The sequence below is a fragment of the Notolabrus celidotus genome, chromosome 11 (genome assembly GCF_009762535.1).
Source record: "Notolabrus celidotus isolate fNotCel1 chromosome 11, fNotCel1.pri, whole genome shotgun sequence".
NCBI classification, from domain to species: Eukaryota; Metazoa; Chordata; class Actinopteri; order Labriformes; family Labridae; genus Notolabrus; species Notolabrus celidotus.
The window spans coordinates 2,324,316-2,351,064 of record NC_048282.1 but is presented as its reverse complement, the minus strand read 5'-3'; the positions used below and the strand labels follow the sequence as shown (position 1 = coordinate 2,351,064).

At 41.7% G+C, this 26,749-nt stretch overlaps 1 protein-coding gene across 1 annotated transcript in view; it reads left to right on the top strand.

Moving 5' to 3' along the window:
- Positions 1-26,749, top strand: part of bsna (bassoon presynaptic cytomatrix protein a) — a 226,481-nt gene that overhangs the window by 80 nt on the left and 199,652 nt on the right. The window contains exons 2-3 of the mRNA XM_034696727.1: positions 218-540; positions 577-1,109. Of these exons, the coding sequence (XP_034552618.1) occupies positions 218-540; positions 577-1,109 (856 nt within the window). The remainder of the gene's footprint in view (positions 1-217; positions 541-576; positions 1,110-26,749) is intronic.

Genomic DNA, 26,749 nt, shown 5'->3' with positions numbered 1-26,749 from the left:
TGATTTAAGGATCTATTTTTGTGCCCTGTTTATCAGAACTGTTGGCGATGTGCTTACAACAGAAACAGTTCATAAAATGTTTCAAGTGCTGCAGCGAGTGAAAAAATGACATTTCCATCTGACGCTCAGATGACATTGTTTGTTTACCACTTACTGGGTCATAGCAATGTAGCCTGACGCTAATTATGCTTTCTTTTGCTTTGTCCCTTTCTTACAGGGCTCCAACGGGTTCAGTGGGTAGCCCCAAACCTGGCATGCAACAAGGAGGCCAAGGAGGAGGAATGGGCGGAATGGGAGGAATGGGGGGAGGAGGTATGGGAGGAATGGGGGGAGGAGGTATGGGAGGAATGGGGGGAGGAGGTATGGGAGGAATGGGAGGAGGTGGGATGGGAGGAATGGGAGGAGGTGGAATGGGAGGTATGGGAGGAGGTATGGGAGGAAGTATGGGAGGAAGTATGGGAGGTATGGGAGGTATGGGAGGTGGGATGGGTGGAATGGGAGGAGGTGGTATGGGAGGTATGGGAGGAGGTGGGATGGGAGGTATGGGAGGAGGTGGGATGGGAAGTATGGGGGGAGGAGGTATGGGAGGGATGGGGGGAATGGGAGGAGGAGGGATGGGAGGAATGGGAGCAGGTATGGGCTCAGGTGGAGGAATAGGATCCAGAGCTGGCGAGCCATACCGCCTAGCAACCCATGAGAGTCCATCCTCTCCCCGACATATGCAGTCAAGCCAGGGGCACGGTATGGGGCAGGTTCCGGGGTCTGGCCATGGGATGGGTCACGGTCCAGCTGGGTCCGGTATGGGGGGTCATACAGGTCAAAGTCCTGGCCAACATGCCTCTCGTCGAAATCTCCAAGTTGACTTTAGCGGTTCCGGTGGCTCCAGGACAGGCCGGTCTCCGTCAGTGTCCCCTGACCGCGGCGTGACACCCACCTCACCCTACTCGGTGCCGCAGATTGCACCAATGCCGAGCAGCAGGATGTGCCCCCTGTGCACCACCACAGAGCTGACCAACCCACCGGCTGTACCCAACTACAACACCTGCACCCAGTGCAAGTCTACCGTCTGTAACCAGTGTGGATTCAACCCCAACCCACACCTCACCGAGGTAAGTCAGGAGTGTGTGTATCCACGGGTGAATGTGCAGGATGGTTTATTTTCTCCTCATGTCTGTCCTACCCTCGTCCCTGTAAATGTGTGCAACAGAGAAGATTAATGTTGTTCTCTAGCCGCATAAATGGAATCAATAATCAAATAATGCTGATTTATAGTGAGCGAGTAAGCAATGGGGTATGAATTTAATTTAATTCTTAAGGCAGACAGATGTCACTTTTGATTAATGTTTCAGGTTAAGATGATAAACAACAAGACAAACACGAGTAAAGTTAGAGTCTGGAAACAGATCCAGCAGTGACAGATGGCAGAGAGATTGCTCTGGCCTATTGCTGAAGGGAGAAAGAGAGACAGAGACCTTTTCCTCTTTTCAGAAGCTACTTTTGTTTTTTGTGCCAATAATGCACCTTTGGCTTGAATTAGGTTGAAGTGCAGTGAGTGAATAAAGTGAACGAGTCGGTGTAGAGAATGTGATAGAAGAAGTGAGAGATGGTTTGAAGCAAGAGAGATAAATGAGGTCAGGAAGAAAGAGAGAGAATAAAAGCTTGGGAGAAATTGCCGTAGAACCAAAACTCATCCTTTAGAAAATCTTGTGAAAGTCGAGAAAAACACGACGGCACTGTTAAACTTTACATTCATTGATGTTTGCAGCTTAAAGATGAATGATCAAAAGAATGAGAGCATGTTGAAGCCATGTGTGTGTTGTATGTAGATTGTGCTGGAGGTCTCAGTGAGTGTTTGTGAGAGTGAGTGTAAAAGCTCAGCAAGTGGCAGTAATTCCTTCCTGAGGCGCTGACATAATCACTAATAACGTGCCGAGGCAACACACACGCATCGTGACAGTGATTGTGTGTTTATGTGTGTGCAGCTTCATTCTACTCAGGTGTGATTTAAAAACAGCACAGTGTTTAGTATTCAGATATTGATGGAGGGAACAGAGACTGAAAGGTACAGGAAGAAAAGACGGATTAATGCCACTTCACAGTTACTCAGAGACGCTTGGCGGGTGAGGAGAAAGGGGGAGGTTAAGAGGTCTTCTGTGATTGAGAGGAGTTTGACGCTCGCCTTTGGTGACAGGTTCAAACTATCAGTGCAGCGTCAGCGCCTGGTGACAAATATTAACTCACTGTGCAGACAGGAGAGACTTGAGACCGACAACACTGCCGCACAGCATGCAGAAGCACAAGGCTAAACATCTGATGTGTTAGCAATGCTGCTAGCCGATGGTTCCTGCTGATGTCTGGTCCGGAGACACATCATGGGCAGACAATATGACAAACACTCTGCTAGGTTCAGCAAATATCAGTGGATGTTTTGTTGTGTCTACCTTTTTATTTGCTTTTGTGGGAAAGAACACTGGTACCACAATCATCCATGTGTACCTGCATCAGTTACCTGAATGCTCGTTGCAATGGAATTAGCATCCATTGCAGAGCAGTGACTGTTACAGAGAATATAGCAGACTCTAAAGGACGGGTGTGAGCTGTAAAGGTGAAAACACACACCAGTGTCCTCAAGAGGCCAATAAGCAAGATCTGCCTGCTGCTAGAATCCAAAGACTAACAACTAGACTATGTTGACTGGTGACATGATGATGTCTGCAATCCAAAGATGACTACCACCCGTAGACTATAAATATGGACGTAGTATCCGTGACGTCACCCATCTGTACCTGAAGCGCTGTTTTGAGGCCAATCGGCGGCGCCAGTAGCCATATTGGAAATGCTGAACTCAACATAACTTACTGTGATGTAAAGAGGCGGGCTTTGAGCCTCCTCGCCAACAGCTACAGTGTTCCCGCCTGTCAATCAAGTCAGCTGTGCCTCTCATTGGAAGACTCGTAATCTTAATATCTTAGAAACTGCTGCGTTAAGAAAAGTTCACCCCCCGTACAGTGTGTGCCGATCAAGAAATGAGCTATCCAGACTACACTTGTTTTTTAAACCAGGCTGTAAACATGTTTATTTCTGCTGTAAAGATCGTCTTGCTCTGAAATGGTTGTATGGTAGAACTTGAGTCCAGTGTAGGAATATTGATTCGGACAACCAATCACACAACAACCAGATATTATGATGCTGGTAACAGTTTAATTTGGTGTTTAAAGTTTGCTTACTCATCTGGATGAATGAAACAAAATGTGGAAGACTGAACCAAGAAATTGGATTCAAGTGCTCAACTCAATTAACAGTTCAAGGTTGAAGCCAGGGAGTCAAAAATGTTCAGGCAGAAGAATCCAAATCACAAGCTGAAAGGCAAAGTCCAACTTACTAAATTAGTCAAAACTGACTGCGAGACAAACAGGGGGGGGGGGGGGGGGGGGGGGGACACACGACACACTGAGATTATATACACTGGGAAGTGGAGACAACAAGACACAGGTGGGGCACATTGTAGGGTTTCACAGGAAACACAGAGGGGCAGGAGGTCATCAGCCCTGAAGCGAGAGACAAAGGCTGTTTTCAAACCTCCTACTATACTAGCAGTTCATACTGATTCAGTCTAAATTCAGTATGTAGTATGTGAACAAGAGCAAAACCTGCAGTATGCCAAAACTACCCAGATGTTGTACTGATTCAGGAACATGTCTCAGTCTGCAGCAGAACAGTCTCCCTCATGTACTGTTTCCCACAATGCACAGCGCTAACGTTCTCCCTCTTTTTTGGCAGGGGCACTCAGTTTTTAGGTGCTGTGAAAATTATTAAATTCCATATAAACCACTTCTTAACTTTTTAAATCATAAGTGATGTTAAAGAAGCAGTTTATCTATCAGCTTGGACGTTGTTTACTTCCGCTTCCTGAAACCAGAAATCCAGCGACACCTGACCCAGCATCCTGCAGACCAGATCCAACAGAACAGACAGACTACAGACTACCTTCAGACTCAGTATGCAGTATACTACGTTTGAAGGTAATCTGTAGCGGGTGGTTTCGAAAACAGCCAGAGACAAGGGTGAGTACCAAAGTAAAACAGGAAACAAAAGACATTAAACATGAGGGAATAAAATAAAACAACTTCATTTATTCAAAGCTGTGAAAAAATGCTTCCATTGCCAAAATGCATACAGATAATTGATGGCGATCAAGCATTTAAACCAATTCTAGTGCAGGTTATCATCTGCTTGGCTGTGATGGTCTCCTGTGTTTGCTGCACCCATTGCTATCAATAAGTCTCAATAAGTCCTTTCATTATCAATGATAATTTAGTGTTCAAAAACAATCTTTATCTGACTTCCTTCATCCCTCTAATGTAAACAGAGTATTGATCAATTGTAAATACATAGGGGACAAAATGTGTTAATGAAACAAGACAAGATGAAGTTCAATAGTGACACAAACTTCCGACTCTAAAATAACAAAGTTAAATATGCAGAAGTTTAAGCTACAGAAAAGTGAGCTGTTGTGTTTGAAGTAGGTGTATTGAACAAAAGGACTACCCTGTCTCTTGTTTATCAATCCATCTTGAGACTCAGTTAAAATGACAAAGTCTGAAACTTTCATCTGGCTCAGAAATGCTGTGAAATGATGAATGATGCATGAAGGAGCAAGCTTTACTGCAGATATGAGGCAAAAGCCCCTCTCAGTTTTACCTGCCAGTTCACTTGGTTGTTGACAAAGTCCCACACCAAGTTAAGAGTCAGCATTGAATTTAACACATGTGTTAATTATTCTTAGAACAGCATGCCATGAAGGCTTACTTAAGTGCAGCTTTAAGTTACCTCACTGTATTGACAGTTCCGCTGCCTCTGCCTCATCTTAAAGACTGAGCTCTGATCTCTGCTCTGGTGATCCACACGTGACCCTGTGCGTGCACGTACATGTGTGTGCACATGAGGTAGAGTGAGTACTACAGGCTAATAATGTAGGATGGTGCTAATGGAGTAGAAGGAGTGAGGAGTTGATCAGCCTCTGACTCAGGGATTTGGACTGCACTTGTGAAAGATTAACACACACAAAATCACACACACCTTAATGTACACACACTCATACTCTATCACAAGAGTAGATATGTCGACGCCCACACACCGGGCACATATAGTCAGCCCCACTTGGCTTGACATAATTCATGCGAGAAGCCTGTGCAATAAATTATGATGTTAATTAATTGTAAGAAACCAACAGGGAGTTCCTGTAGGGCAAAATGAAAAACATAACAAGAAGTTCAGCACATAATCAAATCCAAACACAACCTCGGCTTATAAATGGAAGATTTTATGCTCTCACTAAAATCTGCATATAAAAAAAAACAGGCTTGATTTGAAGATATTTGTTTATATTCCTGAAACATGAACTAACCCTCGAGTTTGCAACATGCAACAAAAAACTCTGCAACTCCTTCATCTCCACAGCTTAATGGACCAGTCCTGCTATTGTTTGTCTCCCCATGAATTATGGATTAGCTCCCTATTTATATTAATATTCACCATCTTCTCCATTATTGTCCCAGTTAATCAATGCTCCCTCCATCCTTGTAATCTAATAAACAGTCCCACCTGAAAACCCTGCTACTCTCCGATTCAATTTACAACATTAACATGACTTAGCCTGACGGCTGTACCAGATTTATGCACATTAGCATGTCACATGCATTTACTGAGCTCAGAATGCTGTGAAAACAAATAGTGCATATAAGGAGAGATTAAATAATAAAGTGAAATCCTACTCAGTATTATGCAATCCAAACACAGCAGTAGGACACTTCTACAGTACATTTGAGTGAATATATCACTTAAAGTGAAAATAATAACCTAACTTTTCCCCATTTTTGGAATAAAAAATGTTAAATATTCACATATTTTAATTTATTTTTTGCAAAATTTAAATATGACAAACTCTTCTTGCATACAGCACAATATCTGATAAAAAAAAGACTTCTCTTCAGCTCTGTGTGGCAGAGCTCAAGCCATGTTGCGTCTGCAGATATGGATTAGTACTTAAACTGAACATTATCCATTATTATCACAGCTAATCAATTCACTGTGTGTCCTGGTAATCTAATAAGCAGTGCCATGCTCCACATCCGGCGTACTACGCTGCGATTCCATTTGCATCAGATAACATTTAGCAGAATAGCCGGGCCAGCCAAAGAGATTACTTTATATTAACAGGTCAGGTTTGTTTCATTGAGACTGTTTGACGAGTACAAAGCCTCTCATGTGGTCCCCTGATGTTACTCAAATGTTTCCCCTCCATGTCTTTTTTAAAAGCATATTCTGTGCTGCCTTCTTTGAAGGTTGATCACCCTCTTCTGTCTGAAATAAAGATTCATATTTTAACCAAGCACCCTGCATCAGTATCAGGATCAAGGTATGCTCTGCTCTGACGACACAGTTACTAATATCTGCTCAGTAAGATGTTTCAACAAATAAAGCAGTCAGTGTTTCTCACAGGAAACGTGTAATAACTGTTACTCCTGCATAACTTTTAATTTAGTTCCATCGTATTGCAAAAAAATCATTCAGCATTGTCTTTGTTAAGATTACAGGAAACAGGCATGTACCATTTAGGACATGCTAAACAGTCGTTTTTCAATTGAACTTTACCACTGAACTACTTGCGTTTCGTATGGTGGACCCGGGGGCGAAATTTAGTTCAGGGGTAGATAACTCCCCCCCTTAAAAGCCCCTGCTAGGGGTAGGTCCGGGGACTTTCAAGGGGCAGGGCCTGCAATGCTTAACGTGTCTGATTGGTAGATTAACCGCAGTGTTTTTATTCTGCCCCTCCGTCCACAATAACATCACACACATCTGTGATTCACTTGATTTCTCTTTCTTTCATTAGTTTTTATTTGTTCTATCTTTTTTGTATGTGTGTGTACTTTTAAAAGAAGAAGCTGTGATTCTCTTGATTTAGCAGCTTGTAACAGTAGTCTTCTCTCAGCCCACCGTGAATGCATCTCTCCTTCCGGTGTTCCGGTTTTAAAAGTGACCCTGTAAACTGGAGACCTTCAGCTGAACGTGTCAGTGTTTGTGGAGTTTACACAGCTGTTGAAACACAGAGGGAGTTCCTGGGAATGCAAACTAGTTTAGTTTTTATTAAGATTTCAAAATATCCTCATCAGATATTTAATGATCGTCTAAAGACGTTTATGAGGGATGCATCCGTCTGAAAGTCTCCAGTTAACAGGGTCGCTGTTTAAACCAAAACACCGTCCGATCTCTGCCACGGCTTTTTGAGTTCAAAAGGATTTTAAAGCCGTGTTGAAACGTCTTTGCTACTTGCGCTTATCTCCTCTCACGTGTTGATTCAGTGAATCCATCTGTGATGAAATATAGCACCATCTAAAACAGCACCAGCTGAGTCTCTTCATGCTAACAGGCTAACTGTTGTGTTGCTCATAATGATACCTGCCTGTCCGTCTGCTTCTATGGTGTCATCTGTGATGAATGGCATTCCTCTTTGTTTTTACTGCCCTCTACTGGTCTGGTGGTGTAGTGCACTTACTTTTTTTCCTCCATACATCACTGGCCTGATTTGCACAATCTACCAGGGACTTCACCTGGTGGTCGAAACGCAGTCAACAATGGGGGCACAGGAACCTTTTAGTTCAGGGTAAAGTAGTTCTGGGGGCTAAAAGACCCCGGAACTCTTGGTCGAAATGCGCCTTAACATGTTCTAACTGTTGCTCTTGTGTAACTTTTAATTTAGTTCCATCATACCATAACAAAATCATTCAGCATTGTTCAGCAACTGCCAGCTGGGTTGCAGACTCTAATTCTTTTATGACAATGTATGAAAAAAAAGTTGGCGTTACGTCCAGTTCAATTCTGAAGTTTCACTTTAGTAATCCTCTGTCAGTATCAAACACATTAGCAACATGAGCACTGAGTCGTTTTACAGAAACATGAATTTTGCGACTAGACTGCATTTTAGAAGTGTCGACTGCAAAATTACAGGTAACCTCTCTCTTTCTGAAATGGATAAGTAGCATCTGTGAATGTACCAATGAATCCCTTTCATTTGATGTTTCTGTGTGCTCTGTGCAGTGAGCTGGTGTTGTCAGTTTAGCACCTTAAAAAGGATAAACCTCGAGTTTTGCAGCTCATATGAATATGGATGAGGGATATTGAAACACCCACATGTCATGTATTTGCACTCATCTCTGAGGGCTTTCCACTCCCTAAAAGAGAACACCTGGGAAATACAGTGAAAACCCTCATAGCGGGGGCTCCTTCATGAATACTGCGCGTTACAATCCGTCCTGAAAAGTTGCAGCTTGTCACCCGTTCCAGATGTTCTGAAAATGAAAAAACAAATTCAACAATCAGCCACGGACTCGAAATGTTTGGAGCATCCCAGCTGTTCCATGATAGCACCCACTCCATAGTCACACACTCGAAGCTGGAGTCTGAGTCAGCAACGTTCGCTCACCTTTCCTCATTTGCAGATAAGTAGTGATTTCTGAGAGGCAGATGGCTCTGGAGACTCAAACCATGTTAGGAGCTGATTAGAGCATTAGCGTTAGAGGGCAGAGTCCTGGGGATGAATACACACTGACATCTTGGAACTTCAATGAGGTATTTATGATGATGATGATGATGATGATGATGAAGTGTCAACAAGCTAAACAGCTTCACATTATTAGCTGTACTCTCTCTTCTCACTGAAACACAACATTACGTCATTACTGAACATTAACACGAAGTTGTTTCAATTCATGCTGAACCTACTGTGGATACAATAGACCCAATTATAACTCCCAAGTATAACACGCAAATCCAACGTGCGTTGAGGGAACCATTTCTTTCTTAGAAAAAACACCTACGATGCAGCTGGTAGACAGATGAACCCTAATGCAAACACGTTCCTAAAGGGACTCTGTGAGCCATTAGTGAGAGGAATATAATGCACGCAGTTTTGTGGAGGCTTTTATCCAAAGTGCCTTGAGTGGGCGACCCAGTGGAAATGGAACTTTTCCTCTGTCTAACTTATGACTGCTGAAGGATGAGGCTGAAATGAGAGAACGAGCAACTGCAAATATCTGTTTTAGTTCAGCTGGCATACGAGTAAGGGATGATGTATGGTTAGCAGGTTGTTATGGGAAAGAGAACCCCGACAGGGTGAGACAAGACCACGACGCCAAGGGGCTACTAACTTAAAATACAAACAGGTTGTTAAAAACATTGATTAAAGATGATTTTATTGATTTAAATGATTTATGTTTACAGTTTTTAAAAATAGTCCCAGTGATTCCTCGTCAGTGATCGTTCCATGGTGATGGATTCTTCTCTGCCTGTTGCGGTGGATTGAACATGAATCCATGTTTGGGGGCCACAAACAGGCGGCCCACTAGACCAGAGGCCCTCAATAGGCGACCCTCGGGTGCGTAGTGGGTGCGCGACAGAATTTCATAACGTGGCTCAAGCACATTCAGCATTCACTGTATTTCACAGGGAAACCAAAATGCTCCCATACATGTGACTTACAAGATGCAGGAGGGTTTTCAAGTTCCTCTGCTCCTTCACTTGCCATGACTACCTCTGCGCTTGAGGAATGAGTGTGGATTGAACATGCACATTTCATCAACCAATCGGCGTACCAATCCGCGGACCACGTCCGTGCCGAACCGTAGAGAGGCATCCGTACGGATCACGGATCAACGATGATCCGTTGCACCACTAATGCTAACCGAAGCTAACGGTTTTACCTCACCTTATGGTCTATGGCAGGGGTTCCCAAACTTTTCAGCCCACGACCCTCAAAGTATAGGTGCCAAAGACTCGCGACCCCCACTGTCCCTTAAAGTGATTTAATGTGTCTTCATTTAGCTGCTCTGCAGAAAATGACCCTACCTATATGAGCATGTGTCTGTGTTTCCTGTGCTGTTATGAATGAACCTGCTGCTACTGATGCTTTTGATAATGAACTGTTCACTAACCCTAAACTTAGGAGTCATCTGGAAACAAAGAAAGGCAGAAAACTCATTACATTTTCAATTTTCAAGGTTTTTATTTCAAGTGAAGCTACTTTTTTTGTCGATATTCTTTACTATAATGGATAAAATCTACTATTTTAGACAACTTTTGAACTTTGCCTGACCCACACTTTGGGAACCCCTGGTCTATGGTGTCAACAAGCAGAAGCTAAATGTGTCTGAACTCTTTTCTGTGGATTGATTTGACATGACGTGTGACCAGTTTGTCTCTGGTGTTGCTCATGTTAGTGAAAGTTAACAACCATGGTCAGGGGGTTTGGACTATTCAGAATCAAGCATCTTACACATCCTGTAAGATCAGTAAGAGAGCCGGGTAATAAAGTTACATAACAATAAGTGACATGAACTATCAGAGGCTAAATGCTAATATTTTGTGAAAATGTTTCACAGACGTATAAAGTTTGTGTTGAGTGCTTTGCATTAATTCCTTGTACTTGTATTAAGACTGCACATGATTAACTGTAAGTAAATGACCCTTTGAGCCACTACAGCAGGTGATAGTCATTATGAAGAGATATCAGCCACTAAAAGCCTCATAATGGGTTTATTGTTAACGGCAATAAAAAAGAAGCCAATATAAAAGCATAGGAACATTATCCACTGTAGTCACGGAGGTTTACACAGGCTTGGTCTCGCTACCTGCATCCATCTCTCTATTATCTCTAAGCTGTTTGTCATTTAGGCTTTCTGGCAGCAGCAGCTCTTCCTCCCGGTAGCCTCTTTGTTGTCTAACAGACTGCATACTAATTTTAGACTCACTGTGCATGTAGGGCTGCTAATAGGAGTAAGTGTGTGTGAATGTCAGTGTGTGTGTGTGTGTGTGTGTGTGTGTGTGTGTGTGTGGGCATGTGCAAGATTAATTAGTTTCAGGAGAAATCTGCAGATCGTGCTTTTCTGTTGTCCCCTGTCAAATCTTGGTACCTGCCCGCAACACACACACACACACACACACACACACACACACACACACACACACACACACACACACACACACACACACACACACACACACACACACACAGGCTTTATTTATGCGTGTGACTTTACTGTGTTCAATCATTTGTTACCTACATAGTACTATATAGCATTGCGTCCACGTACTCATCCAGCTGCACATTAAGCGTAGGGAGGGTGGGGGGAGTTGTGCCAGTTTTTATTGAAAGTGTCTTTAAAGCAAGGGGATGACAGTAATGCCTCCAACTAAAATATGTACTTGTAGTTTAGGATGTGGTGCATCCCTGGGAACAACCACTTTGGATCTTAAATAAACAGTTTGAGAAATATAGATTTAGACAAAAAGCGGTCTTGTGGCACAGCTTCACCCCAGTGCGGGGTAAGTTTTTAAATGGAGCCACTGATATGCAGACCTGCCAACACTCCCAATTTAGGCGGGAGTCTACCACTTTTTAACTTATTCTCCCGTTGTACTCCAGAGTTGTCCTTTCTCCCGATATCTCCCTATTTCACGTTGATGTCAATCAAATGAGTGTCCCTCAACTTCTAAGGGGGTCCTCATTCTATCTGATATTTTAACAGCTTAATTTTTTAAAACCTGAATTAAATTTGTATACTATACTTTAATAGGATCCTCTAATCTCTAACCGTTTTTCAAGAAGTCCTCTACTTGAGCCTTATATTCAAACCCCCATAAACCTCCCCCCCTCCTCTCCCTGTAGATGGTTTGATCCAAAAGGCGCTGCATGAGATGATTTCTGACAGCAGGTAAACACAGACACAGAGTGACAGGTAGATCTGTGACACCGGTAGCTGAAGGGTACATTAGACTTTGAATTGTTATGAGTTCAACAAACTTCTGCTCTGTTTAAAGATTTGATCATCCCTCATTAAAGTGGGTTAGCCCTGTTCTTTTTTTTTTTTTCTTTTTCTCTTGTCTGCATATATATTTCTGGTTTGTGTCATGTTTGTCACAAACTGTCAAATATTAATGCAATTTATTCTTGCAGCAAAAGAAAAGAAAGAAAACCTTTTTCTTCTGTGCTTGTGACTGTGTGCATGCAACCATCACCATCCCTCTTAGAACTCTGGCCTATCTTTTATTGGCAGCTAATATCATGTTCTGTAAAAGAGGGCGTGCACACCTAGGTGGGCCAAAAAAAATAAAAAAAAATAAGAGAAAGTGAAAGAAAGAATACACAGGGATATACAAAGGGACAGGGAGAGAGAAGGAGAGAGAGACCTTAGATGGAGAGGGACCATCTCACCATGATGCCAAAAAAAAATCCGTGGGGTGATACTAATGATTAAGCAACCCTTAGTGTCCACAATCATTACTGAAGCTTGGGTCGCAGAGGGTTGCTGCAGTGCTGTGTTCTATTTGTGTAACAAGACCACCACTGGTGCAGATGAAACCACTTGGGTCAGATCAGCCAAGCGGTACGGCCCGGCATCTGGGCCGCGAGAGCAGTCAGACCGAAGGACCCAACCTGCCGCGGGAGACCCAGGCCAGGGGACAAGCCAAGAACCCAGACCGGAAGCAAACAGGTACCGCCGGAGCACCCAGGGCGACCCCCAGGTCACCCAGTAGGAGGAAAGGGGGGCGAGGGGGGAGAGATCCCGCAGCCCCCCCCAAGGGACACCCCCACAACACCGCCCCCACAGCCCCCCAAGACGGAGCCAAAGGAGCCACCAGGGCCGAGGGGGCCCAGCACCAGGAGCAGACAGCCAGGCAGACGGGCAGGACCAGGACCAGAGCCCGCCAACCGGTGCGCCGGAGCGGGGGGAGGGCGGAGGCGGCAGGGCCAATCCCCCCTGCCCCCCCCAGCCCTGTTCTTCTTAGCTAACTTAAGTTGTGACGTGCAATAATGCAGCATCCTCTTTAAAGTTCATCAGGAGAGTTTAGAGCTGTGTGAATCTGATGACAGAGTGCTGACAGTGTCACTATCACAATATCACAGGTGAAGTTATGACATCACTAAACTCTACCTGATAACCTCAGGTGGAGATGCAGAGGAAATCTCTTCCTTCTTTAAATAAAGAGCAGAAAGCAGCAGAGGCTGAGGATGCAGAGGTTACTGTAGGTCAGAGAACATTTAGCTGTAGGTAATAAATAGGATTTAAAGGACCCAGATAAATGACTTTAAAAAGCACATAGAGATGTAGATTCATGTTACAGAGACTCCTTCATTGAAATAATATTATAATGGTGTTAAAATCAAAATATGGTGTCAACACAAATCCCTCTACCTGGAATATATGTGTGTTACTCCTCACTGCAGTGGCTCACTCTACTCTCACTCTTGAACATGTTGATGAATTTTATCATATTTGTAAGTCATGGATTTTAAATTTTTTTTCATTGCTATATTTTACTGCAAACCTTGAAATGAAGAGACATACAAAGTATTGACTTACATATCTGTTTATTAAATGTATTAATCTGCAGTTCAGGGTTGTATATGGACAGGGTTGCTGGGTATCGGCTGACTTTACCATACTCCAGAAAATCTCCCTACAGTATGTTTCACAGTTCAATATTGGCAGGTATGGATATGACTTATAAAAAAGCAAATATTAGGTTTTATTTCTGACTCGCTCTAACTCTAAAGCTCTGAATCTAAGAGTTTTAACTTCTTTAAAAAGGTGAGCTTGGATTAAAGGCATGTGTTTGGATTTATCCACAACCCAAAGAGATTTACACGATTCACAAGCTGAGGAAGATCAACACGGTTACAGGGTGACTGAGGTAACACACCTCTTCATCTATCCTCTTAACACTGCTCTTCCTTCTCATCATCTATCCATCCATCCTCCCTGAATCTACTGCAGTCAGCTCAAGAAAGGAAACAGACTCTGCATATTCACAGTTTCACTTTTTCACAACGACTTGTCCGATTTCAGCACAAAGACAACTTCTTCAGGTTTAGGAAATCATGGTTCTTAAGGATGAAACTGTTCTAAAACACTGCCAGCTACATAGGAATCACCTCATGCATGGCTGTGTTCTGTCAAGTGCTAACACAACTCTATTTGAGTCTAAAAAACAGCAGGGGTGTGTTATTTAAAGAAATCAAAATGGGAAGAGTGAGCACAGTGCTCTCTTTCAATATCTCACTCTTTGTTTTTACACCTTTTTAAAACTGTGTGAATGAGAGAGAGAGGAAGAGAAAGTGACAATAGAAGTCCCAGCGTGAGGAGAAGAAAGAGACAATGACACAAGCAGTTAGAGTACGAGTGAGGAGGTGAGAGAACAAAGAAGGAGAAGGCAGTGAAAGTGGAGAAAGTGATGGAAGAAGGTGGGAAAGAAAACGGGTAAAGGTGGTTCATGGATGTACACATTGGATGAGTTATGGTTATATAAGCAGTGACTGCACTGGAAGTTGCACTCACACATTCCAGTCCTACACATTTCACTTCCCAGCTATGCGTTTCATCATCACAGGTAATTAAACCTCACAGTAGAACTCTCTCTCACACACAGCATAGAGAATGCAACATTATTGTCATTATCACCGCTTCACGTACTCTTTGCTGACGCCTAATGTACAGTCACTTCAGTGAGGAATGACTATGACGAGTGAGGAAAATAATCTATTCATATTTATGTTGGTGGAAATAATTACCAAACATCACAATAATATGATTTAAGGTTGTGTTTCTATGGCAGGAATTTAATCCCATGGGTTTTAATCAATGGCGGCTGGCCAATAGAGGGCACTAGGGCGCCGCCCAACCACCCGCCACATTACCTTCAATAAGACAAACAAATTAAATTAAAATGAATTAATAAAATCATATTCTGAACTATATGTATATATATTTTTAGATGAGCGAGATAAATATGATATAGCTAATGATGAGTAAAGTTGTTTCATTCATCTGTGTTGTCTGATTGGTGACGTGTTTTCGCCCTGGGTGCAGAAATCTTTGTCCATAGACTCTGGTTAAAGGTTGTACATGCGCAGTAGCTCCTCTTCAAGGAGCTGCAGTTCATCGAGGATCCACTTGAGGCTGGCACCGGAAGTACCGGAAGTCACATACACATGAATGGGAAAAAGACAATCTTTACAGCATTAATAAACATGTTTACAGTCTGGTACAAAAGACGAGTGTAGTCTGGATAGCTCATTTCTCGATGTCCTCTCACTGTGAGGGGGGTTAATTTTTTTCTAAAGCGGCAATTTCGAAGATATTGAGATTACTAGTCTTCCAATGAGAGGCACAGCTGCCTGTGGGAACACTGTAACTGTTGGCTTGGAGGCTCAAAGCCCGCCTCTTTATGTTACACTGGCTTCACAGAAGCAATATGGCTGCCGCCAACGATTGGTCTCAAAACAGCTCATCAGAAACAGATGGGTGACGTCATGGATACTACGTCCATATTTTATACAGTCTTTGGCCCAGAGCAGCTGTTCTGTGGTGCCTGTAAAGGTTTTATAATTAAAACTAGGGTTGGTAGTCATGGAAAACTAGCATGAATTTGAATGTAGCATTTCCTCAGGACTCCGTTTAACCCCTCCCCCCTCCCCTCAGAGCTCCTCCAAAACAACGGCCCCGCTCACATGCACGAGCGCCGCTGATTCACGACCATATGATGGTGACTGATTCAAAACCAGTCCTCAGCACATGGTTTGTGTTTTGCACTACGTCAACTCATGTCTCACTCAGCGGTAAGAAAACACCAAAACATTCTCATAGTGAAAGTTAAAAACACAAACAAACATGAAATGTACGCTCTGCAGGAGGCGGGCAGAACGGCAGGACAGGATTTGATTGGTTTCATCATTTGGCTCCTGATGGCAGGGATTGGTTGGTGTTTTCCCAGGTTTACTCCGGCTGTAGATAGCAGCTTTTTTTTACCTCTTTTTTAAGAACACATCATGTATTGATTACCATCAGGACATAAAGATCATTTTAACCAGTATAACAAAAAGTGGATCTAAGTCTGACTACCAACCCCAGCTTTAATTAGAAACCATTCCAGGGGACCACTTCATGAAGCAGACTGAGAGAATACCAAGAGTGTGCAAAGCTGTCATGAAGGAAAAAGGGGGCTACTTTACAGAATCAAAAATATAAAACAGATTCTGCTTTGTTTAACTCTTTTTTGTTCATTCAATAATTCCATATTTTTTCTTTCATAGTTTTGATGTCTTCAGTATTAATCTACAGTGTTTACAATCATTACAATAAATACAAACCCTTGAATGAGAAGGTGTTTCCAAACTTTTGACTGGTAGTGTAGCTCACAGCACCTGTAAGGCAGCCTTCAGAGAGGTCTGCTAAAACAGATACATTCACATACAGACTAACTATAAAAGGTCAGTCTGGTCATTTTTGGGCTTTACTGTTACTACAGCCCACAATTACGGTGGAGGGCCACATCAAGAATAAAAAGAACATGCAATTTTGATTATTAAGTTGAAAATTACGCGAATAAACATACACATTTAAGAAATTCAAGTTTTAATTGCATGAAAAATAAGTCATAATTACAGGCTATAGCTACTCTGTGTGTGTACAGACTAAAACAATGTGGGTGATATTAAAAGGTCAGCCAGTCGCCTATATGCTAAAATGAGGAACATGGATCATTTGGTGTTACACAACAGCTGAGGAGAAACAGCGGTTGCAGTAGTGTTCTTCAGAATAGACTCAGTTTCTTACAAACCTTAATTGTGCGACACTGAGCGTCACGTTGAGGTAATTGCTGGCCAGTCAGAGCACAGTTGGGCAGAACCTGCTGCAAACCTTAACGCACTCTGCCATTTATATGTAAAGAGGCAACCGCCCCATGATCAGCTGACTCAGTGCAAACATGAGGATGTCACAGCAGTTCTACACACCTTTGTAGCAGCCACCAGCGAAGAGGAAACAATGAAAGGTGGAAACAATGAAAGGTGGAGCTCAAGAAAGCAAGTCGAGTCCAGCTGAGCCTGTTATAGTTCTAGCAAGTTTTATTCAACGTAAAGCCTCTAAGATCAAAGCCAGCACTACACAAAATCACATCTCCAGCCCTTTCAAATTTTAAAAACAGACATTAAAAATAAAGACAACACACTCTTTACCACAGAAAAGTGTACAACCAATATCTTTTTAATCATTTGTCAGGATTTGAGTGTAATTCTCTGTTATTCATCCTTTATGTACTGTCTACTTCTAATCCAGTGTAACTGTGAGTACAGAGATGAAGTACCACCTGGGCTGTGAGACAAACTGAACCCTACTGGCTGCTGTATTCCTGATAGCAGTCCCTCTAATAATAATAATAATAATAATAATGCTAATGACATAGGTTACAGGAATGACACTTTGGTAATTACATCTTCCATTTGGCACTAATTCCACGATGCATTCATCACACTAATAGCAGTTTCCCGCTACAGGACTAAAAACAGTGACGATATCCTCTGTAATGATGGACACGACCATTCCAACCTTAATTAGAGGATAGGTTTTTATCAGCACAGAGAGAACATCATTATTATAATTCAAACGACACATAGAACTGAATATAGACATAGAATAAATAAGGGGGTTTTCATCAGCTCATCAACGCTCAACTGTCTCTTACTTTTTCCTGTTGTTTGAGCGTGAGCTGACTTTTATCACTTTTTAATATAAACCATCCCTACCATAAAAAAAGCTCTACAGGATATTGTTAGTAGACCTTGAAGGACATTGTGTTAATTCTCTTCCATATACAACCAAACTATGATCTTGCTTGGAGCTTCTCCAAACAGCCAAATTCCAACAGATCCATGACCGGTCTCTGATCCTTCACAGCACCGCATCTGATAGGTTTCTATTCTAGTCAATGTGTTAACTTCCACTGGATCCTCTCTGTTGCGATCAGGCTGCGTCTCTGATCCGGCAGGTCGGAGCCCTTCGGATCAGATACACAAGACTTTTTTCTGGATGCCGGAGCACGACGCATCAATCTCAACAGAGCAGATGGAGCGGGACAGGAAGTCAGGTTTCCCCAAAACAAAATGAAAACATGCGGTTAATTTTCAGAATAAAACACTCTGTGTTATCACCAGATCGTATTTCACTTAACTACAACAACAAACCAAAGTCATGATGAGCGGAGCCAGGCCTGGAGTCAACAGGTCAGAGGTTTTCAGAGGACCAGAAAGACAACATGGATGAGGAGAGGAGGAGGAGAATCCTCAGTGATTGTCGCAGGAAAACCTCGGTCACATGACTCCAGCTGTCGGCGGTCGTGCTCTGTAGCTAGGCAAGTGGGTGCTGATGGACGAGAGAGCACGGAGCCAGACCGGACACAGATCTGGTGGAATTCCTATGTAAGCCTTACCAAGGTTAACTGTGTAGGTTCTTAACTGTTGCCTGCAAAGTTACAACACATTAAGGGCCTGATCTACTAAAGTTTTACGTGTATAGAAACACGTGCAAACTTGATAGCACACGCAAAGCAGATGTACTAACTGGGAGCACCAAGGATCTTTTCAATGAGCAAAATAGCACTCGCTATCCATTTAGCGTGTTTGCCTTCATGAATATGCAGAATACATGTAGATCATCAGAACGCGTTAAATACTGGGAGGAGGAGAAGCAAATGTAAACATTTAGCACATGCAATGTGATTTATCAAACCTGAAGCAGATAGCGGGCGCTGTTTTTACGTCTATATTTAGCACGTTTGAAAGGCAGGTGCAAACTGGCACAGTGTTATGCACACATGGCTGTGGTCACTGCAAAGCTCATCATAACATCGCTTTATAACATGCCCGCAACAGAGAGGGCTTATGAGCATTACAACATTTTTTACACACAGTTATGTCATTTTGAAGTCAATCAAACGGACATGAAGTCTAACAAACCAAGAGAACAACAACAGTAAATAAATAAAACAACACAAATTCAAAGCAGTTCAGCACCACGGATAGCGACCGCATCATTCTGACACCCACTTTAACTTTTTCAACTAATGAGAGCACAGTAGGTCACTGTATCAACAGATATAAAGTTTAGTCAAATTGGCACAGCGGCCCACATGTTCACATACAAACAAAAAATCAATATGAAGTACTCGGCCTACTCACCACTGTTTGGACGAGCCTTAAGCTCCGCGGACTTGTCCACGATGCACTGTATGTCCATTTTCTTTGCTCTGTCATTCTCAATAGATAACATGACATGTCCTCAAACATGTTCCCAGTTCCATTTAAGCAGGTGAATCTTTGGGACAGTTGCTGGATGATGATGTCAGGCATTAAAAACGTTCACTCGAAAGTTGCTCTCTGGGTCAGTGAAGCGACTGTCTTCATCAAAGTGACGCCTTACTTTTTTGGCCCTGGTTGTTTCAAAACTTCGATTGACTTCCCAGTTAAGTAGCTAGAGCAAGAGTGGCAGACTTAGCCTCATCAAATTGCTCTCTAAACTCCATCAAAACACTGGTTGCGTTTTGGAGTAGAGTAGAAGTGTTTATTTCATCAGCAGATCTCTGCTGGAGTTCATCGATGTGTTTATTTCCCTCCTCCACAAAGACCTCCAACTCCATGGCTTCAGACTTCATTTATTGCTTAAGGCCACTCTGTTCTCTCAAACTCTCCATGGGGACAGCTGATAGCACACACAAAATCCTCGTAAAATAGGGCGGTCTGCATCACTTTTGCACTTGTTATCATTTGCTCACGCAGTCTTAGTAGATCACCCGCAACACGCCCAGAAATAACACGTGCAAAGTTATTATTTGCACACGCAAATTAGCGCTCGTTATTTGGGATCTTATTAGATCAGGCCCTAAGTCTTTGCAGTGATTTGATATTGACAGTTGTTAGCTGAAAGAGCTAACTCGATAGCTCCCCCAGCTGAAGCCAAGCAAGATACATAAGAGCTGAAGAAAGACTGATCTGTACCAGTGCAAATTATTATTGGCAACACTCTGAAGTGCTGAAAGCTTCCCACCAATAACAGTAATCCTAAATGAGACGTGCAAACACTGGTTTAGGTGCAGTTGCATATAATTTCTAAGAGTCATTAGCTGGATGTCACTTGCAAAGAGAATTCAAAGTGATCGCCTGAATCCTGGCATGCAATTAAGTTCCATTTTGAAGTGGTGAAAGTAATCACATCTCAAACACAACCTTTCAACTTTGCTGAAATGTGAGCAAAGCCTTTCCCAAGCTGAGGAAAAATCCCTTTCCCCTCCTCTCCCAACTATCCACTCTGCAGACTTTCTGTCTGTCCATCACTCTGTCACCAACTTCCTAATCTGCCTTCATTCTTGGCATGCTGGCTCCATATTTCTTCCTTCCCTCTCTTTTTCTAACACCCTCTGCCTTTATCCACCTCTCTCCACCTCTCTCTGTCTGCCTCACATTTTCTCCATCTGCTCGTCCTCAGTTTCTCCCTCTCCCTCTCTCTCCCTTCCCTCTCCCTCTCTCCTTCTCTGCGGTAGAGGAAGCAGTCTGTCATGCATGGCTGTTCCTGAGTGAGCGGCGAATCAAAAGCCCCAGCGTCGGCATAAACCTCCGCCAAGCTGCAGAAATCCTATTTTAAAGCCTGCAGTTGCACTGACAGCTCAGTGGAGATGCACACACACGCACACGCACACGCACACACACACACACACACACACACACACACACACCCTAACTAACCCACACTCATGTAGAAGCACATACATAGTGCACTCATAAACTAGCTGAGAGGAGTGATGTCTGCTTGCTGTATGTAAATTCCCATGTGTGGGCACTGACACATATTCCCACATGTATTTGTTTTCAGACTGCAAGAACATCCTACACAATGTAAAGCAGATAATATCTGCAGACAGAACTAACCTGCCATCGTCCCAAAAGAAAATGATTCAATAAGCAGATTAATGTTGTTAAATAAAAGTGATTAATGTGGTTAATTACAATTACAACAACACAAGAAACTTTGGCATCATCTCTGAGTTGATCCATCTCACAGCTACACCACGGCTCCTTTTTTCTTTAATCTCCTGCTTTTGATTTCTGGTTTCCTGTTTTAAACTGTTCTGTGATGTCACCCCGTAAAGATTTTATAATTATCGTATGAAAATAAATGAGAAAGCACTTTTTACCCTGACCTTCAACAAAAATAAATGAATATAAAGGCTGCAGCCAGGGGGCGCTGCGAGGGATTCTGGGCCTTGTGAAAAATGATCACATTGGGCCCCGCTGTAAGTACTCCACTAATGATGTAAGGCAGGGGTGTCCAAACTTTGTTCAAAGAGGGCCACATATGATGTTGTCAGAATACCTCAGGGCCAGTGGCTCCTACTGAGAGTTTGGAATCCTAAAAGTTATATATGAAATCTCAATTAAATAACAATTATTTTACTTTTTTTCTCAATAAATCAGTAACTAGGAAGTCCTCAGTTCTCCACAAGCCATGTAAACATTAGCAAACTTTATCTTCTTCTGGAGGAAAATGTTTTTCATTAGGGTCGGGCAATGTGGGAAAAATATTGTATCATTATTTTTCTATGGCAGGATTACGATCTGGATTTCATCACACTTCTTTTTCATGTTGTTTTTAAGACTTTTCTTTTTTTCAGAACAAAATAATTATTTTCCTGCATTCTGAAGAATTTTTATGCACCAAATTTTGCTTTTTCTGTACAATTTCATAATTTAGGTCTTCTCTTTGTGTCCTCTTGTGTCTTCTGAACTTTTAGTGTTCATCAAGAACATTTTCACATCATGATAAAAACATTAATTTGAAAACCTGTCAGCTTTAAGAGTTTTTGTGTTTCTTCTTTATTGCCGTCTTGCAGAATTCCCAAAGCTTTGGCTTTTAGACAGGGAGTCCATATGAAGCTTTTTGAGATGTTTCTGGATTGACTTTAGTTTTGTGTGTGCGCTTGAAAGAAACTGCAAATGTACAGATGATTCAGAAGATGTTTAATTTCTTTGCTATAAATAACACATTTTAAGATGGAAGCTTGGGGCCATAAATAAATGGACCTTGGGCCGCGATTGGCCCCCGGGCCGTACTTTGGACACCCCTGATGTAAGGGATAATGTATGGTTAGCAGTTTGTTATGGGAAAAAGAATCACAACAGGGTCGCGTCAGGGTCTCGACCACCCTGAAGGGATTGGGGAGTCTGATTATTTTATTTTTTATTTGTATTTTTAATTTATTCTTTTTTTTTATATAATTTTTATGTACAGTACTTTGTGTTACAATACCATTGATTGAAAAGAGCTTTACAAATGAAGTCTGATTGATTGATTGATTGATTGATTGATTGATTGATTGATTGATTGATTGATTGATTGATTGATTGATTGATTGATTGATTGTGGGCCCCTGACAAAATATCTGACCATGAGAGGACTAACCTCCATCCCTTCCTGTATCACCACCCTGTTCTTTATAATTAGTTCCCTCCTCTTTTAATCTTCTCTTCACGTTCTTCTTTTCCTCTTTGTCCTCCTCACACTCCCTCTAAACTCTTCCTTTCCCTCCATCCTGTGTCCTCTCTTTCTGTCACTCTTCCCTGACATTTATATCCTACGCCGTTTCTCAAATCATTCCTGGCTTCACACGGTCTTCACACCTCAACAGGCAAACACGACTGTCGCCATTGGAACCAGGTCACCCGCGGTGAAGGTCACTGTATGTCTAATGCCCATATGTGTGTGTGTGTGTGTGTGTGTGTGTGTGTGTGTGTGTGTGTTTAATGTCTCCATGTGTGGAGCTCTGTGGGCATGTTGGCAAAGAGTGAGATGTAAACAGCTTTATCAGGGGGATTATAAATATATACATGCAAATACAGAAACAAACATACATATACAGCGCACACATAAACATATATATTCACTCTCTGTTCTACCCTCTGTGTCATTTATCTCTTTTTTTGTCCTCACAAAGCTCACTCATCTTGTGTTAGCATGTTAGATTCTTACCTGGTCATATTGTTCTAAACAAGTTAATAATTCTTGAAATGAAAACTGGCTCTGTTTCTTAATTCAAGAAATAATAAGTAGGCTATTCTTAGTTTTCTACTGATTTCCAAGTAAAACATTTGATTCAGTTCAATTTAAGAGAATTAATTTCTTCCCCAGGAACTTTAATTGAATAACAGCATCAGTGCAAACAGCACAAAGCTAGTCAGACGTATAACAAACGGATCAAATATGTGCAGTTAGAAAAGATAAGGGTTTAAATGTCACTGCAATCAACCAACAACCAACAATATTAAACTCCCTCAGGTTGTTGGCGACTGGATATTAGATTTTTTACGTCTTATGACTGAAGTCAGAGTATAGATCCTCCTGGTCAAACATTACTCCAATACAAGTGAAAGTTGTTCAGTCAGATTCTGACTTGCGTTAAAGTCCTGGAGTACTTGCTTTTAAAAATACTGAAGTATTCAAAGTACTTTTAAAAATATCTCTAAACGTATTTTCACAAAGCATGAGGTCAGTCAAGAATGCATGGGTGAACATTCTGCTCCGTTCTGTTTATCTAGAAAACATGATTTCAGATGTAAAAAGTCTACCATGAAATCTAAACTAAGTTACTACAAGCACAGACAAGTTTACAATGTTCCTCTGGAATCAAAGCAGTGTGTTAGCTCCAGACCTCCACATGCTTTCTCAGGTTAGATGCTGATGTTTTGGAGGCTGTGATGAAGTTTGTGTGGTAAACAGATCAGAGATTTACAACAATACAAACAATCATTCTTTATTTCAAAAGCTCAAACGTGGGTTTAAAATATGGCCGTGGTGCTCAGGTAGAGAATCATCATCCTTCTCAGTCATAGCCATCATCACCACGACTACATGAACGCACTGATCTGAAGAACGTTTGATCTACGCTCAACCCAGGTACGGCTACACCACTGAGACAAACCAAACACAAGGACACCAACAGTTTACGGTCTTTGGGATCTGATTTCAGAAAAGAAGACTCATCAGCTGACTTCAAAGATAAAGTAGAGAGTAACTAGAGCACTGATAGAAATGTAGAGGAGTCAAAAGGATGAGATTTGTCTTTAAATGGAGTAAAAGTAAGAAGTTCCCCAAAAAATAATACTCAAGTTAAGAACAGATACTCAAAACATGTACTCAAGTACATTTACTTTGTTAGTCCACCACTGTGTGTATGACACCAGACCCTTTGTTAGTGGTTGGTTTTAACCCAACAGCTGGTAAAACATCACTAAATCTATCCTGCTTTAGGGTCAGCTATCAATCGAACTGTTAACCTATGGTGTTTGTATGTTAAAATAATGACTTGTATGACTCAATAACAAGTCTTTAAGTTGAACCATAGCCTGTATAAATAATGGACGTATTCTCCGTGACGTCACCCATCTATTTCTGAAGTGCTGTTATGAGGCCAATAGTCAGCTGCAGCCATATTGGAAATGTTGAATTCAACATAACTTCTGTCAAGCGATTGTGACGTAAAGAGGCGGGCTTTGAGCCTCCTCGCCATCATAATCATACTCGTCATCATCAACTCGTAATCATAATATCTTTGAAATTGCAATGTTATGAAAAAATTCACCCCCTGTACCAGGCTGTAAACATGTTTATTTCTGCTGTAAAGATCGGCTTTTTTGAATGGGTGTGTATGTGGTTTCTGGTAGTTCCGGAGCCAGCCTCAAGTGGACCCTTGATGAACTGCAGTTTTTAACACTTCTCCATAAGCTTCAATTTTTGCAGCCGGGGGTTGCTGCTTGGGTTGAACATGTATGGTAGTCACCGTTTGGTCCTGGAGTACTTCTTTTGTTGTTACCTAGTTGAAAGGATACTTAAAGGCCCTGTGAGGAGTTTTTAACTGGCTGAGAAACAGTCTGAAAATGATACTGATGCCTCTTTATGACCTTGAATAGCAAACAAGACCATCAGCAACAACACTGACACCTTCTCTGTTGTCATTTTTAATGCCTGAAACCACCCTGAGGGGGTAGGTGCCAGACCAGATGATGGACATCTTGCTTCAGAAACAGCCTTTATTTGACTGTTTTCATGGAAAATAATCACATTGCCTGATAAAGTTGACTGTTAAAAGACAACAGGACGAGGTTTTTGTTAAAAACACTACTTTTGCATGTATAGGACAAGAGCTAAGAGGTATCACTTTGTCCACAAGGGGGCGCCAGAATCGATACAAAACAAATGTTCCTCACAGCAGCTTTAACTGTCTATCTAAACATGTGAACATGTAAAGAACAAAATGCAGCACTCAGGTTTACTCTGTGAAATAAATGAGCTCTTGTTTCATAATCAATAATATATAGTAATAGTAAAGTAAGTTAGAAAATAAATACAGTGGTGAAAAAAATATTTGGACACCCCATGCATTTTTGAAATATTGCATTAATAATAATAATAATAATAATAATACATTTTATTTAAAGGCGCCTTTCTCGGCACTCAAGGACACCGCACAGACATAAATATATACATACACAAATTTACATTAAAAGAAACAAAATCAGAGTCAAAAATGAAAACAATATAAACTAACAAGGGGTAAGAAAAAATAGAAACAATAACATAATGACAGTGCAATTGGAGTCAGACGGAGTAAGCGGTTTTGAACAGATGTGTTTTGAGTTGTGATTTGAAATGGGGGAAAGAATCTGTGTTTCTGAGTTGAGGTGGCAATGAGTTCCAGAGATTAAGAATAACTCTTAGGTCTTCAAGTGCAATTTCTTTTAGTACAGTCACAGCCAAAATACTAAACAAATCCTTGAAAAGTTTCAAATTTTGAGTATTGGGTCATTTTGGTACCAGTGATCCACTAATGAAGGTCGTGCTGTTATTGAAAGACACCATTTTTGTTGCCGTGCTTCTTGTCTATAATTTGCTGACTTTAATACCAACAATGTTGAGAACTGACATATTGAAACTGTCAAGAATTTAGTTTTGTATTTTTTTCTTGTAAACAATAAACAAAAAAGATTTTTCCACAAATGACAATATTTGAGATTGTGTAAAATGTTAAGGGTGTAACCACTGTAGGTTTAAAGTTAAAGTTTAAAGAGACACAAGACGTGTTCAAGTCTAACTGGAAATTAAAGTGTCATCAGGATTCATACTGACACTTTAGATGAGTATTTCATCCAGGGCCAGTAGTGAGATAAATTAGAAGTGCTGTCCCTCATTGTGTCAAAGACCATGGTTTAAAAACCATGCCAAGCTAATTTAACAAAAACAAACACACAGCCTGGACCATGTTTCCTTTCTTCACGCCCTGTGAACTCGGAAGTAGAAACTGACACATGTGGTGGAGTGAGTTACTTTGAGGAGAAATCGGCCAAATGGCATGTTTGTGTGCTGCTGCTCCGGTGCCAGGGACAGAGAGTTACATAAACAACAAAGGGTTGCCTCTTTTTTAGGTAGTGGAATACATTTCCCACCAAATAGAAGATTAAGGTTATGAGAAACAGTGTCAGAGCGTGTGAGTGTGTGTGTGTCACTGAAAGGACAGTTCAGAATTATCCCTTAATATAGCCCAGTGGAAGTATCAGTGTGTGTGTGTGTGTGTGTGTGTGTGTGTGTGTGTGTGTGTGTGTGTGTGTGTGTGTGTGTGTGTGTGTGTGTGTGTGTGTGTGTGTGTGTGTGTGTGTGTGTGTGTGTGTGTGTGTGTGTGTGTCTGTTCTGCCTCTAACCTGGCGTTGGTTAAAGCTGAACCTGTTTGGCAGAGGAAGCGACAGAGGAGACAAAAATAGAGCAAAAAAAGGAAAGATTGGGGAGCTTAGTTGTTCTTTGATTTGTTTCAATGATTG